Source organism: Callorhinus ursinus, unplaced genomic scaffold (genome assembly GCF_003265705.2).
Source record: "Callorhinus ursinus isolate GAN/ISIS: 27379988/994484 unplaced genomic scaffold, GSC_fseal_2.0 scaffold6, whole genome shotgun sequence".
NCBI classification, from domain to species: domain Eukaryota; kingdom Metazoa; phylum Chordata; class Mammalia; order Carnivora; family Otariidae; genus Callorhinus; species Callorhinus ursinus.
In genome coordinates, this window is record NW_027397068.1 from 77,174,622 (window position 1) to 77,192,829 (window position 18,208).

The 18,208-nt window shown below is 37.6% G+C and overlaps 1 protein-coding gene across 10 annotated transcripts in view; it reads right to left on the reverse strand.

Moving 5' to 3' along the window:
* The window catches only part of PDE10A (phosphodiesterase 10A), a 579,847-nt gene that overhangs the window by 51,302 nt on the left and 510,337 nt on the right, over positions 1–18,208 (reverse strand). For all 10 annotated transcript variants that reach the window (XM_073894211.1, XM_073894212.1, XM_073894208.1 and 7 more), the window contains 4 exons: positions 17,048–17,099; positions 8,313–8,455; positions 5,754–5,846; positions 2,937–3,123 (listed from right to left, as the gene is read on the reverse strand). In XM_073894211.1, coding sequence (XP_073750312.1) covers positions 2,937–3,123; positions 5,754–5,846; positions 8,313–8,455; positions 17,048–17,099 — 475 coding nt within the window. The remainder of the gene's footprint in view (positions 1–2,936; positions 3,124–5,753; positions 5,847–8,312; positions 8,456–17,047; positions 17,100–18,208) is intronic.

Below are 18,208 nucleotides of genomic sequence, written 5' to 3' on the forward strand. Positions count from 1 at the left end.
AAACCTCTTGAAACAAAGGGAAATATAAAATATGGTATTAATGAGGTCTAATAGTGGTTTCTAAAGTTTTCATAAAATATTGAAGGTGGTGAAACTAAATAAATTTTCAGCTGATAGATCATTTAAAAAAAACTTGGCGGCAGAGTTATCAGTACTTCTTGGCATCTTAGCTCAGGTGGAGTTTGAATTAAGAGAAATTGCTATAATAAAATTCTTTCTGCTATTTACTCATTAATGAAAGCAATTCTTAGGGCTTCCTCAAAGCTTCCTCAAGTAGGAACAACACTGTTGCTGAATAGTGGGGATCCAGTTCCTCTATGTCAAAGAGCGAAGTTCCAAAGATGGAAAGGAGATGGCCAGAAGGAGTCCTGCGGTGCGGGACAGGGGGTGTCTGTGTATATCTCTGGGAGACAGAGAAGAGAATGATAGCAGAGGCTTACATACGAACTCTCTTCCAAAATAGTGAGAAAAGGAGGGAAAGTGTTGCAGAGGAGAAACCTGGCAGACACGACCTTAAGCAAGTGATGAAGCTAACATCACCAGTGAAAGGATGTGGGCCTGCTAACGGGACTCAATGGGAACGCAACATTCCGTCATATTCCTGTCAAAATTATAACCTCAATATGATCATGCGGAAATACCAGACAAGCCCATTAAGAAGCATCCTACAAAATAACTGGCCGATACACTTCAAAAGTACTCAGGTCATGCAAGGCAAAAAGCAAAGAATGGTTCCAGATTAAAGGACACTAAAGAACTTCACAGTTTAGCTAAACAGTTATCTGGTACCTGATTGGGGCTGAACTGTGCTCCCTAAAATTCTTATGCTGAAACCGTAAAGCCCCAGTACCTACCTCAGAATGTGATATATTTGGACATAGGGCCTTTGAGGAAGTAATTAAGGTAAAATGAGGTCAACAGGGTGGGCCCACATTCAGTATGACAAGTGTCCTTACAAGAAAAGGAGCTTAGGACACAGACATGCACAGAGGGAAGACCTTATGAGGACACAGGGAAACGAAGCCATCTACAGACCAAGGAGAGAGGCCTCAGAAGAAACCAAACCCACTGACATCTTGGACTTCCAGTTGCCAGAACCGTGACAAAATACCTTTCTGTTCTTTAAGCCACCTGGTCTGTGGTGCTGCTTGTGGTAGGTCTCACACACAACACAGAACCAATATGAATCTCTGGACTCTTAAGTTATGCAGCGAAGAGTAAGATGATGTATCTGTCTTTAGAAAACACAAGCTGAAGTATTTATTTAGGGTTATGAATCATTTTGTCTAAAACCTCCTCTCAAACAGGTCAGAGGAATATGACATCTATGAATGAGACAGAGAGAGAGAAGAAAGAAAGAATATCAAAGTAAAAATGGTAACATATCAACACTGGGGAGCACGGGAATCTTTGCATTATTTTTGCAACTTTGCTTTCTGTCTGAAGTTAATTCAAGACAGAGAGTATAAAAAACTTACACTAAACTTAGTTTCATTCTAAAGTAGGTAAAATGTATGCACGGATATAACTTTATTTTAAGCCATAGACATTACATTAGGATATAACAGTTTCCAATAATTTGTATTTTTTTGATAATTACTTATTAAAATTTCCTAACATGGTTGCTTTGACCACATGTATCCTAATAATGACATATAATACACTACCACAAGCAAAATTAATTTTTAACATTTATTATAGATGTTTTAGATTATCTTAATTAATAAAACACTTTTAAGAATAAAATACATTACATGAGATCAAACTTTTGTGGGGTAATAGAAATACACATTCAGAGAGAGAAAAGAATGATACTGTAATTTCCAATCATAAGTCCATTCTTAAATGGACTAAACTGGCTTCAAGTAGCTACAGTAGTTAGATCCCATCAGATACATTTTAAAATCGATGAAAAGCAATATTCAGGATATATTAGAAATTACATTCTCTGCAACTTTTAAACTAAACAAATATAAGCTGTCAATATTTTTATTTATGAGAGAGAAATACAGCTACAGAAAATGTCTGAAGCAGGAAGTACCTGACAACTGCACTTATGTATTTCTGATGAACTGAGTAACAAGAGAGGTCCCCATGAGTGGGCACATGGTGACACAGTGGGAAGAGGGGGTGTTCTTATGGAGCAGCACCAACTGAACTGCAAACCATTATCCCCAGTCACCAGGGCATTATTTTTTGCCATTTTTGTTCCTAATCATCCCTCAGCTGTTTCCACTAGCTATGTGGTTGCTCCTATGGAACTTATGGTTCTATTTCGAAAAAGGCCATTTTTCTACGTTAGGAAGGTGTTAGCTCCCATTTATGTTGGTTTAGCTTTGAAAAAAAAGTGAATAAAATTTTCCCTGACTTCAGAATACCAGTAATATCACTAAAGGATTCCTAGAGTTGATAGATGTTTTGCCAACTATCTTAAAGGGAGACTTCCTAAGACCAGTGGAACTGCATGGATTATGCAGTAACCAGGGCAGCCATGCCGTGAGGGTCCAGAAAGCGGACAGCCAGAGCACGTCCTGGGCGGCATTCACATGGGACTCATCGTTCTCTTTCATATAAGACTCTCAAACGCACCATATGACAAACAATGATAGTGCAGGTCACCTTTTCCTTACTCATTTCAGTAGATACCCTGAGACAGAAACCTTCTGTTCAAACATTTTACCTTTATATTAACCTCATTTTTCTTTTTAACAAATTCACACCTTGAAACAAAAGCTAAAATATTAGATTTTCTCCCCCAAGCGTTTGAAGACATTTCCTAAAATATGTACAACCAGGAATCACTGTTTCTGGCATATGAAGGAAATACTGAAAAAACAAAATAAAACAACAGAACCCATCCTTTCAACTACTTTATTTAACCAGTTTTAAAGTGGATACTGAGTACCGAGGAAGATAATCACGGAAGCAGCACTCACATTGGCACAGTGTAAGGCTAAAGCACAGAAGACGGCAAACATCTTGAAGTTGTTTTCGTCCGTTTTCGAGAAGGCACTGCCGCTTATTTTGTTCACCATCTGCACCACACCGATCACGCTTCCCCGGCTCACGATGGGCATGCACAGGATATTCCGGGTGGTGTAGCCTGTGTACAAGTCCACTTCCCTGCGGCCACGTGCAGGAAAACAGCAGCAACACACAAACACGCAGGAGAAAATAATCTATAGCTTCTATCATAAATCTCAACTGAGTTTTGCAATTTACACGCTTCTATTACAAATACTTGTAATGGAACTGTTGAGCTGCTGAATTCAAGGACAATGTGACACATGTGAAAGTGTTTCATTAAAATCTCATCAAAAATATTCTAACCAATCTGTTCTTTTATTTGCAAGAGAGTTTTTCAGAACAGTCTCTTGGAGGCTTTCAGCTTATCATTCGGTTTTATGTATCCACAGCATTATTAAGTAAACAGGGGCAAACTGAATGCAGAGGAAAAATATGATAAATTTGGTAAAGTAACATGTTCCTTTGAACTTGGTCATATGTTCTGAGATATGTAACTTGCTAATGGACAAACTTAAACAGGAATTACCACCTTGAAAATTTAGAGCAGGGGTCAGCACACGACAGCCTCTGGGCCAAACTAGCCCTCTCCTGTCTCGTAAACAGTTTTAATGGAAGACAAGGGCACCATTCTTGAATGGATTGTCGCCACCCTACAACACAGCTGAGGACTCGTGACAGAGACGTTATGGCCCCAAATACTTACTATCTGATCCTTAAAAGAAAATTCTGCTGACTCCTGATTTGGAGAAAATATTTTTTGCAAACAGGACTCCGTTCCATAGACACAATCATGTACCTAAAGGCAGTTAGTGAGATGGTGGTCATTTGTGCCTGGCTTCTTGAACTGTTTTGAGATTCATCTATCCCGTAGGAGGTATCAGTGGTTCAGCCCTTTTCACTGTGGAGTGGTATTCTGGGGTATGGACAGACCACAGTTTATTTATCCATTCACCAGTTAATGCCTATTATTGTTTTGTTAACAGCCAGTTTTCTGGCAATTGTGAATAATGCTGTTTTGAAGATCTGTATACAAATTTTTGTGTGGACAGATTTTTTTTTTTTGATACAGGAGTGGGGCTGATTGAGTACAGTAAGTATATGCTTAACTTTACAAGAAACTGCACACCCTTTTTCCAAAGTGGTTGTACCATTACACACTCCCATCAGCAAAGTATGTGATTCCAAGTTTCTCCACATCCTTGCCAACACTTGCTAATGACACTTTTTATTTTTTTTTAAGATTTATTTATCTATTTGGTGTGTTTGGGGGGGAGTAGCAGAGGGAGAGGGAGAGAGAGAATCCCAAGCAGACTCCACACTAAGCGAGGAGCCTGACGTGTGGCTTGATCCCATGACCCTGAGCCCACCCAGGCCCCCTGCTGATGCCACTTTTTAAAAACTGTATCCATTCAAATTGTTGTGTAGTGAGATCTCATGGTCAAATTTCTGTTTCCCCGACATCAAACATCTGTTCGTGTGTTTAACGGCCATTCATGTATCTTCTTCTGTGAAATGTCTATTAAAATTTTGGGTCCTATTATTAAATTAGGATATCTTATTATGTTGAAAGAGTTGTTTACATCCTCTGGATGTGAGTATTTTTCAGATATATGTTTTGCAAATATTTTCTCACAATCTGTTGCTTGCCTTTTCATGTTCTTAAGAGTTGACCCATAAAATTTTTACATAACAGTTTTAAATAAGGATATATAAATATTTTCAATATTTAAGCACTAAAATAACAAGTTTGGTTTTTGGGAAAAAACCCTGAGATTTTCTGCATACTCTTTAATTTACTGATAAAACGTATCAACTGGGATATAACTGTGTTTACATACATGTTGCACATATTTGACACTAATCAAATTTCTGAAAAAACTTATTGTTCATGCTATTCAATTCCTCTTAAAGTGAACCAAATGTTTGAATTAACAGAACACTACTGTCAAAATATCTGAACTATTACTCCCAGTCACAGCATCAATCTTGAGACTTTCAATTTCTAGAGATTTATTTAAATCAGATTATATAATTTGGTTCCTAGTTCTCCAAAGAAACTCAAAACAAAACAAAAAAATCTTTATAAGCCATCTAATATCCAAATTTAATAATATCCAGTAAAAACAGCAACTTATGGAGTTCCCACTTTGTATCAGGGAAAGTTGTCAGATCTCTTACAAGTATTTTCTCTAATCTTACCAAAACAAAAACAAACAAAACAAAAAGCACCCTATAAAATAGGCATTACTGTACCATTTTAAAGATGAGGAGACAGAAGCTCAGTGAGATTAAATAACTCACTCCAGGTCACTCTAGAACTAATAAGTGATGGAACTGAATTCACAAGTAGGTACTTTCATCAGTAGGTGTTACTACCTTGTAGGGTATGGTCTGATAGAGAACACGCCCAGGATAGAATGATTAACACTATAATGAAAACAAAAGCAGCCTTGCAAACTTTAACTCTTCCTGTATAAATGCTTTTATAACATTTTAATATCCTATAAGCTGGATATCATTAATGGTTTCGAGTCTATCATTTTACAAATATCTGGAAACACTGGGTACTGATAATAGAGTTGGTTCAAATAAAGTGTAGCAGAGCGCCCAGGAGGAAGGCGCTAACTGCACTGGCACATGGGTGGGGAGCTGGGGGCTCCAGCGCAGAGGCTCCAGCCAGATGGGACATGAGGGAGAGACTGACAGGGGCATAAACGATTTCTTACCTGTTAAAGCGTGGGTCTGCATAGGCATCTGGAATGTTCAGGACTTCCCCTGTTCTTGCTACCTGACCAGCAATTCCTTTCTCAATTGAAAATCTGCAGACATAAAAGAGAGGGACATGCCAATTAAAATACAGATGTTATAAAATAACTTGAAACATTTCATTACCACTAAATATTAAAGAAAAAAACACTGTTTTGTTTTTAAATACTTGCATTAATTTTACATTTACATATTCGAAATCCTATTACTACATAACATGTAAAGGTAAAGCAGAGAAACACTGCATGGTAATCACTAGAGAAGCTTGGTTTAAGATATAATCCACAATATATTAAGTTATACTGGATTACAAATTGAAATTGAGAAATTAACTAGCACTCTCCTCTACTGACCAATAATAATCCTTTATATTTGCAAAGTACCTTATAATTTACAAGATGCTTCAACATAAATTTTCTTCCTACCTCCTTCCTTCCTTTTCTTTCTTTCTTTCTCCTTGCCCAAAATGGGACTTGAACTCACGACCCTGAGATCAAGAGTCCCATGCTCTAACGACTAACCCAGACAGGCTCCCCTCAACGTAAATTTTCTTAATTAATTCTCACTGTGGTGGGAACAGAAGCCCATAAGGGTTCAGTAACCTACCAACATTCCTAAAAAAGTTAGTGGCACAATAAAAACAAGGAAGCAGGTCTACACTAGTGTATTTTCCACCACACATATAACCAAACTTACAGGTTATATTTGATTTGAGATACTAGGCAGGACTGGGACTTTAAGGCTTTTGCAACACAAGCACTATATAAAAATAACACAATTTACAACTTCTAGTATCTTTGCTTCTCTTATTTGTTAAATTTAAAACCAGTCAAAATACAAGCATTATTTGATTATACTTAATTATGTTTTGGTATATAATATCAGCACTTTCTTTTATAAATATATTCTCATTTTGTAAACAGTTTTCTCATTATAATATCATCATAGTACATGCACTCATTACAAAATTTTAAGAAAGAGGTCTACAGTCCACAATATCTACAGATTTCAATAGCTTGAAAATAATTTCCATAATATTACATTTTCAACATTATAGGAAGTAAGTATCATTGAAGTAAAGCTCAACGTTAAGGGAAAAACCAAAAGATAGGTGACACAAAAGAGAATTAACTTTCTTAAAAGGCCAAAAAGTGAACCCAACATTGCATAAAAAGCAAGCTTGTTTCATCCTGGTTTTCTTGTGCTTTGAACAACATGAACAGAACAAATTAGACTGCTGTAAGCAAAGAGTATCAGAATCCATTTCATGATTTATGCTTAATTTTCTTGGTTTGCTGTCTCTGGTCAGGAGATAATTAAGAGGCAGGCCCTCACATAAACAGCTGACATCACTGGTCAATTGAGAAAGCTGCAGCCAACCACATTTCCCTCACTGTTTCTCTGACGCTCGTCAACACAAACTTCAAGTTATTGTCTCTAAAATGAGATCAACACTAGCACTGGTAAGAAACACTTGAACCTTTAGCAAGAGAAATTACTTTACCTAAATGACTATATCCAGACTGATTTACCGAGGTCTAAGACACAAATAAACCAGAAATAAAACAAGTAAAAATAAAAAATCTAAATAGTGCTTCTAATTCGGAGTTCTGTGAGTGTGGAATACAGGAACCATCACCCTAGGGCTCCGCGGCAGGCAGTGGTGAGGCCTGGCTCAGGGCCTCACTCCTGCTTCTTGCACATCTGCTTATCTCTTGTATGTGACAGGCAATTCATAATTAATAAGGAACAGTGTTTTACTATAATGTTGTAACTACCAAAGGACTTCATATTATTATGTGGAAAAATAGTTAAACAAGATACATAAGCAAAAGGGATGCAAATGTCTAAAAAAAAAAGTCAATTTTTGAATGTTAAGCTTGATTCTTAAGTTTGGTGACAGTGCTCCTTGTAGATGTTCAGACTGTGATAGGACTGAGCAAGCAAGCCTCTACCAAACTCCACTCTTCGTTTAAGTGACAGTAGCTGCCATTTAAAGAACAAAGAAGGCTTTAGTTTCTAGATGCAACAGAAGTGTGCTATGTGACTGATTAAACCAACTGGTCAGTTACAGAATAATGTGCCTAAGTCATTACATACCCCAGCTCAATGTCCACTGTGGTCTGGACTTCAAGACAGTCCCGTAGTACGGGAAGGGGCAGGGGCAGTAGTTTTTAGGTATGCCCTGCTCCTGGGCAGAGGACAACCTGCAGACTCCCGGCGGGCTATACCTTTACCTACCTGGGGCACTAGTAAGGTTTCCCGACATGATTTCCAAAAGGACCGCCTCCGGAAGACTGCATTTCCAGGAGGGACGCCAAAGCCTCCCAGGCGCGCTTTCGCCGGCACTGCAATGTCATTCCCAGAAGTACTACCTTCAGGAGGCGGGTCCTGGTGGGAATGATATCACAGTATGACAAGTACTGTCAGCACACCTGCGAATAGGCACAGGAAAGTGGGTAACAGGACACCTGCACAGCTGCAGTCACAGCGTATGGACATTCTACTTCCAGCTGTACCTTATTTCTTTGGTCTTCTTGAAGATAGGTTTTCCTTCCTTTTCCTCTCCAATATCAAAAAGGTCTGAATATAACTCCTTGTTCTTATGGTCTACCTGGAAAAGTGCACAACGATCGGCATTCACCAGATTTTTTGCATATATCTAAAGACAAACAATAAAACAAGAGTAAGCCAATGAGAAATTCAGAGTTTAAAGGCAAACTTTATCAGAAATAAATATAAATTTCAGCTGATCTATACTCGGCGTGGAAAATTGGCACTATAACTCAATAAACAGAGGTATACAAATACAAAACACTGTATGTTCCTGTTAACGTGCTGACATAGGTAGACACCGCTGCTCTGCATGGGTGTCCCAGGACGGGCTGTTGAAACACTACAGGACTTTTCTGTGGGCCGGAACGCAGCTGTAGGCCTCATTCCCGCAGAGCCCTGATGCACCCCGGCCCCGCTTCCAGAACCTCTAGGCCTTTACCCTCACGCCTGGTACCAGCCTCTGTCAGCTCTAAGGCCAGAGTGCATTCTGATGGCGGGCATTTGTGATACAGCAGTCGTGAAAAAATACAAAATACAACTTCTAATGAGGTTCATATTCATATTTGTTGCATTTTACTTGCACTAATAATAACGTGTAACAATTATTGAGTGTTTACTATGTGTGCCAACACTCTCACACCCTTTAGGTGTCTTCCTTCACTTAATCCCCACAATCACAATATTAAGTCAGGGAATATTTTTATCTCCACTGTACACGTTAGGATGACTGAGGCAGAGAGGTAACTAAACTTGTCCACTATCACGTGGCTAGTAAATGGCAGATTGGGTATTTGAACTCATACTAGTTGTTTTCATGGCCTATGCTCTTAAAACAAGTATGCTTTTTCATTTCTAATTGGAAAACTGTGTATTCATTTTGTCATTCACTTGTTCATCGATTTCCTTCCACAATTATTTCTTTAATGCCTAAAATATCCCACTGTCCCTTGTGGGTTGAGACCACAGTTACGGTTCAATTAGCATATTTACCTAGATTAAGAATTCTGGCAACTTCAACCCTCCAGATTTTAGACATGAAATTATTCTCCAGAGAAAAGAGCTGATTCTCAGAGAAAAAGAGCCATCACAAAGTCTATGCAAGAGGGACATGGGCCACCTTGTGGCCAGAGGAAAATATAAAATCTCACGTAAAACTACAAATTTAATGAAAAGAAATCAGCACGGTTTAGGTACCCTGGTTCATCCTCATAGTTTATACTTGTCTTTATAAACTGTACTCACTCACTCAACAAATACTGGCTATGCTGGGGACTGAGTACATTGGGTATTATCAGTAGGATAACTTACAATTTGTCTCTTTCCATAATCCTGTGAGTTCTGTGACAACAGAAACTGCTTCTTTTTCTCCCCACAATATTCCAAAAACCCAGCACAATACCTAGAGTAGAGGTCGGCTAACTAAAATCCATTTGCCAAATCTAGTCCATTGTCTGTTTTTATAAATAAAGTTTTATTGGGAAAGAACTATGTTCATTCCTTTATGTATCGTTTAAGGATGCTACAATGGCAGAGTTGAGTGACTGCAATAGAGTATGGTCCATGAAGCATAAAACTTTACTATTTAACCCTTAACAAAAAACATCTGCCAACCCTTTAGAACATATAAGATCTCCATAACCTAAGAACCCTCAATAAATATTTGAGGAAGGATGAATGACATAAAGTTAGGGAGACAGTAATGAGACTGTATTGTTGGCAAACAGAAGAATCACCCATCTATTTTGCAAACTCATGGGATCTTGAATTATTAAATAATAATAATGATCCTACACTATTAGAGATTACATTATGAAAAGCGGAATTTGCATCCCTATTGCCTAGGTCACGTTAACTGCTTAACACTTTGGCACATATTTATATTAATATTTATAAACATCTGAATGGAATGGACAATTTTCTAGAAAACGGAAATGAATTCAGAAGTAGTTGAAAAATCTGAAGACCAACTGTACAACTGTCAAAGAATTATCCCCATAAAAGGTCTTAGGCCCAAATGATTTCAAATAGGAATTATTTAAGAATCTTCAACAAATAAATTCACGTCCAATTTACAGTGTTCTATGTTCAGAAAGAACAAAACTTTTTCAGTTATTTTTAGAACACGTGCTAAGCTACTGATACTGAAAATTGACAAAGATAGTATAAAAAAAGAAAATCACAAACCAATTTAACTTGGAAACAGAAGAAAACTCATAAATAAAAATTTTCAGCAAATTAAACTTAGGAATAAATTAACATATTACAATATTTAAAAATTATACTTTATTCAGAACTGTTCAGCATCATAAACTCTATTCTTTCATAATACAATAAAACAAAGGAAAACAAATCACACAATTACCTTCATGGTTGTCAAAAATGCATGTGATGCAATTCAGCAATCATTCATGATAAAAACTTCAGTAAAATGGAATAGAAGAATATATGTATGTGTGTATATATACCCATATCGAAGCCCCTACAATGTCTGGCTTTGAACACCAACAGGGCTTATACCCAGTAGACCCTCAGGCTCCCATGCAGACTTACTTGCCCAGAGACCAGCACAAAGCAGCAGCTGGAAAAGCTCTTAGAATGTATGCGAAGGAGATTCATTTACTAATTTTAAAGTGTCTGCCAGATGGGCAGGAGCCTTTTCCTTTTGGGACACAAAAGTGCTGGTGGGCCACATTCTAGTCCCGTGCTCTCCTGTGGCCCTGTCAAAGCTAGTGGGTGCACCCCCGTCCAGTGCTCTCCCTCAGCCTCGCTAAAGCTGGCAGGGTGTAGGCAGTCTGTTCAGGGGATGCCCCTTGATCATCTGGCCAGGGAGGCTGGGGTGGGAGGTGGAGAGCTTGCGTTCCTGGGTCCTATAGGATTGTGACAACCGGAAAGACCGTTCTCGGCAGGCTACTACCCCAGGGCACTACACAGACAGCAGACTGAAACACACCCTTAGTCTTCCTGTGAAGAAGGCCTATTTACTTGTCCTGGCACCCCAACCTGAGGAGCAGACTTAGGTTTGCCACACATCAAGAGACTACAGAGGTGCCATCTGGGAAAGCAGGGTGGGGACGCCATCTCTGTGTTCTCCCTTGGTCTTGCTACAGCTTCCCAGCTCCTCTCGGAAAGGAGCTGATATACTTGTCTGGAGGCCTAATTTTTACAATGGTCACCAATTTTTACAGATCACCTGGTCTGGAGGCCAGCAGGGTTCATGACTGTGGTCCCACAGGACCGTTTATATATTTCAAAAACTGGTGCCTGATACTCTTGGTTCCAATCAGCCAGAAACCAGGTGCTGACTGAAATCTTTCCCTGTGCAACACTATTAGGTCTTGACACACCTGCAACAACGGGGACCTATCAGAAGAAATCAGGCTCCTCAGATAACCACAAAGGTCTGAAAGACAACCAAGCACTAGGGCAAGTTGAATGGTAAGGTTCACTGCCTGCACCAGGTCACTCCTTCAAGACTGGAAGAGGCAGCTGTTTCAGCTAATATATAGAAACAAACACAGAGAGTCAAGCAAAATGAAGAAAACAGAGGATATGTTCCAAACAAAGGAACAAGATAAAACCTCAGGAAGAACAACTAGTGAAATGGAGATAAGTAACTTACCTGATAGAATCCAAAGTAATGCTCATAGAGCTGCTCACCGAACATGGGAGGACAGATGAACACAGCTGAGAACTGACATCATACTCAATGATAAAGAGCTGAAAGCTTTTCCTCTAAGATCAGGAATAAGACAAGGATACCCACTCTCACCACTTCTGTTCAACACAGTATTGAAAGGTCTAGCCAGAGCAGTGAGGCAACAAAAAGAAATAAAAGGCATTCAACTTTGATAAAAAGAAGTAAAACTGACATGCTTTTACTTATAGCAAGCCCTAAAATCTCCACCAATAAACTATTAGAATTAATGAACAAATTCAGTAAAAAGTTGCAGGATACAAAATGAACATAAAAAAATCTGTTGCATTTCTTCCTTTTTTTTTTTTTTAAAGATTTGATTTATTTAATTGGCAGGGGGGGTGGGCAAAAGGCAGAGGATCTTTAAGCAGACTCCCTGCTGAGCGTGGAGCCCAATGCTTCTGGGCTTGATCTCACGACCCATGAGATCATGACCTGAGCTGAAACCAAAAGTCAGATGCTCAACCCGACTGAGCCACCTAGGTGCCCCCTGTTGCATTTCTATACACCAACAATGAATTATCATAAAAATAAATTAAGAAAACAATCCCATTTACACTTACATCAAAAGAATAAAATACCTAGGAATAAATTTAATCAAGGAAGTGAAAGACCTGTACACTGAAAATTTTAAGACACTGATGAAAAAAACTGAAGACACAAATAAACGGAAAGATACTCCATGCTCATGGATTGGAAGAATCAATATTGTTAAAATGTCCCTATTACCCAAAGCAATCTACAGATCTGATGCAATCTCTATCAAAATTCCAATGGAATTTTTCACAAACTAGAATAAAGAATCCTAAAATTAGTATGCAACCACAAAATATCTCAAATAGGCAAAGCAATTGTGAGAAAGAACAAAGGTGGAAGTATCATGTTCCCTGATTTCAAACTTATTACAAAGCTATAGAAATCAAAACAGAATGGTTTTGGCATAAAAAGAGAAATGTAGATCAACTGAACAGAATAGAGAGTCAATGCATATATGGTCAATTAATTTATGACAAAGAAGGCAAGAATATAAATGGAGAAAGGATAGTCTCTTCAGTAAATGGTGCCAGGAAAACTAGATAGCCATGATGGAAAAGAATGAAACTGGACTAATATTTTATAACATAAAAAAATTAACTCAAAATGGATTCCATTTAATGGAATGGAAGACCTGAAGCCATAAAACTCGAAGAACAAAACATAGGCAGTAAGCTCTTGGACACTGGTCTTGGCAATGTTTTTGTTTCTTTGTTTTTGTTTTTGGATCTGATTCTAAAAGCAAAGGCAACAAATGCAAAAATAAGTGGGACTACTCAAACTAGAAAAGCTTCTGCACAGCAAAGGAAACCATCAACAAAACGAAGAGGCAACGTACTGAATGGGAGAAAATACTTACAAATCATATATCTGGTAAGGGACTAATCTCCAAAATACATAAAAAAATGCATACAACTCAATAGCAAAAAATAAACCACCCAATTAATAAATGGGCAGAGGATCTGAAAGGCATTTTTCCTAAGAAGACTTGCAGATGGCGAAGAGGTACATGAGAAGATGCTCAGCATCACTGATCATCAGGGAAATGCAAACCCAAACCAACAACGAGGTATCACCTAAATCCCGTTAGAAGGACCAGTATCAAGAAGATAAGAAATACCAAGTGCTGGAAAGGATGTGGAAAATTGGGAACTCCTGTGCACTGTTGATGGAATGTAAATTAGTGTAGCTACTATGGAAAACAGTACAGAGGTTCCTAAAAACATTAAAAATAGACCTACCATATGACCCAGGAGTTCTACTTTCGGGTATTTATCCTAAGAAAACAAACACACTAACTCGAAAAGCTATACCTGCACCACCACATTCTCTGCATCATTATTCACAATAGTCAAGATATGGAAACAACCTAAGTGTCCACCAATAGATGTGGTATATGTATATATGATGGAATACTACTCAGCCATAAAAAAGAATGAAATCTTGCCTTTTGTGACAATACAGATGGATCTGAAGGCTATTATGCTAAGTAAAATAAGTCAGACAGAGAAAGACAAACACTATTTGGTCTCACTCATATCTGGCACCTAAAAGACAAAACAAACAAACAAAACAAAACAAAGTTCATGGATAGAGAGAACAGAGTGGTGGTTGCCAGTGTGGAGGGGGGTGGAGGTGGACAAAATGGATGATGAGGGCAGAAGATACAGACTTCCAGCCGTGAAATGAATAGGTCATGGAGGTGTGGTGTACGGCACGGTGACTATACTCAATGGTATTACAGCACCTATTTGAAGTGGCTGGGAGAGTGGATCTTGAAAGTTCTTATCACAAGAAAAAAATCTGGGGGGGTAACTTTTTATGGTGATGTTTGGTGACTAGACTTATTATGGTGATCATTTCGCCCCGTACACAAGCGTCGAACTGTTATGTTGTACACCGGAAACTAATGTTGTTTGTCAATTACACCTCAATTAAAAAAAAACCACACAATTAAGTAAGAAAATACATATTTGATAAGAGAATTCCACTGTTCAGTGATAATGTTATTATGTTGAAAAATCAACCGAAGAACAATTACAGGTAGTGAGAAAGGCTTCTGTTCAGAGATTAGTGATTCTGAAGATATGTTTACATTTTCATTCTCGCCAAATATTAGGCTTTCAGTTTGAAATGGCGCTCTCACACGCTGAAAAGGAATAGATCCTAGACACATGTTGGGAATATTTATGAGAACAGAGCAACAGAAGGTCATTCTAAAAGCCATCCGCCTCTCCTATGGAGGCACGTGCATGCATACGCGCACGTGCGCACACACACACATGCACACACAGAAGTTTATTGTAAGTGGAAAACAATTTCCGATAACAAAAATGGATTTAAAATTCAGTGAAAACAAGAACACTGTTGGATGGAAGCAGTGAGAGTAACAAATTTTCCTCAATGTGTACACTTCTTCTACCTAATTGTTAGGTATGTTTGTTGTAAGTCCCCAGCAGATACTATTTAACTTTTCCTTCTATTCCTAATTTGCTGTTGAGTTTGCAGTTATTGGGTATTGAGCATTATAAAATTTTTGTATGCCATTATTAAAATGATGTAATTTTTCTTCCTTTACTCAATTAGAATAAGGAATTATATTACTTTATTACTTACTGTTGAACCACTCTTGCATTCCTGGGGTGAATGCTGTTTAGCTGTGATGTACTCTTTACTCTTGGGTTTGTTGTTATTATATATTTCTGACTTTTGCATCGATATTTTGCTCAATGGCTTTCCTTTTTTCTATCCTTGGATAATACTGGCATGAGGTTGAAATGCCAGATGGTAACCAGCGTTGGTGAGAATGTGGGGAAACCAGAACCTATGTGCACTGCCAATGGGAACATAACATGGTGCAACTGCACAGAAACAGTCTGGCAGTTCCTCAAAAAGTGAAACACACACTTAACATATGACCCAGTAATTCCACTCCTAAGAATACACCCAAACCAACTGAATACAATTAAAAAAATGTATACAGATGTTCAAAGTAGCATTTTTCACATTAGCCAAAATGTGGAAACAATCCAAATGTTTATCAGCCAATGAAAGGATAAAAAATGTAGTAGTTTTGGTACTTGCTACAGCCTGGGTGGACTTTGAGAAAACAGTGTGCTAAGTGAAAAAAAGCCAGGCACAAAAGGCCATACATTACACGATCTCTTTTATGTGGGATGTGTAGAATAGGTAAATCCATAGAAAAAGAAAGTAGATTAGTGGTTGTTTAGGACTGTGGGGGGAAGGGGGTGGGGGGACGGAGGAGGGTGGGGGCATAAGTAGGTGATGGCTAAAATGATACGGAGTGTTGTTTCGAGGTAATGAACGTGTTCTTAATTAATTGGTGTGTTGCACATATCTTTGAATATACTAAAAACCACTGAATTGAACACTTTAAATGGATGAATAGTGTGCTGTGTAATTATATCTCAATAAAACTGTTTTTAAAAAGAAAATATTAATAAAACTAGTCAACGAGTATTTCTTATACTCCTAGTCAAGTTATGTCAATCCAGATGTTTACATTTTTACAGTTTTCTTAATATTTTTTACTTCTTTACAAACTCCTTAAATTTTGTCATAACCAAACAAATTATTTTTTACTATGCAATTAAGAACTCTTTTTCATCCAAATAAAACTATTAATATAACTAACTATATAAGGAATGGGCTTGAAAGCAATAAATAACTCCTAATGTTACTAATTCCCTTCATAAACTTTCTGTCTCTACAAGACACTGAGCATATCATACTCCATACTCAATTGCCATGATTTCAAAGAGAAATACATCAGTGTGTATCATGAAGCCTGGAGATAAGCCTATAAACCTATAGCTTACTACACAGGATTACTATCTTTTGAGAAAAGACCAGGAAAATGGGAAGGAGAAAGAACCCTTATCAAAATACACAACAGGGCAAGAATGGTGCCAAGCAAGCCTGACAACCTGTGGAGTGCACATACAGGTCACTTTGGCTGTAAGCCACTTCTTTAATGGAGTCTCGCCAGAGCACTAAAGCAGCAACACAAGAAAATATGGATAAAACTCTACTTCCTATGGCTTTCAGCTCCAAGTGCCTATTAGCCTTCCAGATAGAGTAGAATAATTAAGATGAAAACTAAACAGAACGGACCTTAAGATCAAGAAGAGTCAGTTAGGAATTCCTAAGGTCAATCGGTAGGCAAAAGGTATTTTGGAGAGTATAAAAAGGAACTAAATGTTTTTTCAAAGTATAGCTCACCACTAAATAATGAAAAACTCAGATGTTTTTCCAAAAGTTATTCAAAATACCTCCAAAACTAATCAAAAGTGACAAATAAATCAAAACAACACCTCCGCTCACGAAGCACCATCTTTTCATCTTATTTAAAACACTTTATACATCAAATACATGAAAATATTCTACTACGTATTAGGACATGAATCTAACGGTTAAATACAATCATTTTCAAAATAAAAAGCAACCTACCATTATGTGTTCAAGTAGAGAGTCTATTGCGACTATGTTATCAAAATATGTCCTGAAAAAAAGGAACATAAAACTGGTAATTAATCTAACTAACAATATAGAACATATTAAACAATATATTTCCCATTTTTGTGTACATTTAAGCAAAAAGTGTAAAGATATATGTTGATTTCTGTCCTTTTGTGGAAGCAACCAATAACATTACTTTAGAGAGATAAATAAAACTTTATCATTAACTTTGGTATGAAGTCTCTAATTTCAGAGGATGAATTAAGTAATGATTTTATTGGCAAGTACCTATTTTGAGAGAAAGTTTGTAGCATTTAACTAAAACTATGAAGGGATAAAATTGGGCTCACCATATTTGATATTTTCATGAATATCTGAAATATTTAAATTTGCCAAATCTCATTAATATTGTTAAAATATAAATTATCACTGAAAAACTAGAAAGTTAAAATGTTAAACTATACTGAGAAAGCTATGTAATATTTACTCATTTGAGAAGTAATACCAGAATACAAGAAATGATAATAGCCTACTGACTTTGCATAAGTAAACTATATATATTCATTACCATAAACAGCAAGTAAATTTTTTGGAGATATACGGCACCTACATCAAAATGTCAACCTCATCAACAGATGAATCAGTAAGCATGTATTTCAGGGACTATGTTAATCTAGGATCTATTGGCAAGGTACTGCTTTCACTTTAGGTGCCTGTGAATTTAGCAATGTACTTAGAATTAAGATAACTTAATAATGATAGACAGTGCCTTTTGTTGAGAAGACTACACTTCCTCTTCAGCTGGGAGCCAGCAAGACTTAGCATATGCTTAATTACCCTGTGCACAGAGGAACGAACAGAACAGCAAGGAATATGGTAAAGTCAAATGGGTTTCCCCTAGGGGAGAGACTTACAGGGATCTAATAGGACCGTGGGAGACTTGCAAGATATTCACACACACTAGCAAAGGAAGGCACACAGTTCCCTTTCTATGTGTTCTGAAGTAGCAACATCATGTGTCGCAGAGACACTGTTTAATTCTCTCTCCCGGAGACACAGCTGACCTCTGGCATCAAATGAGAGCCCTCCTACTTTCACGGTTCCCTAATTTCATATTTCAAGAAATACATGTAACGCAAAGCAGCAACTCCA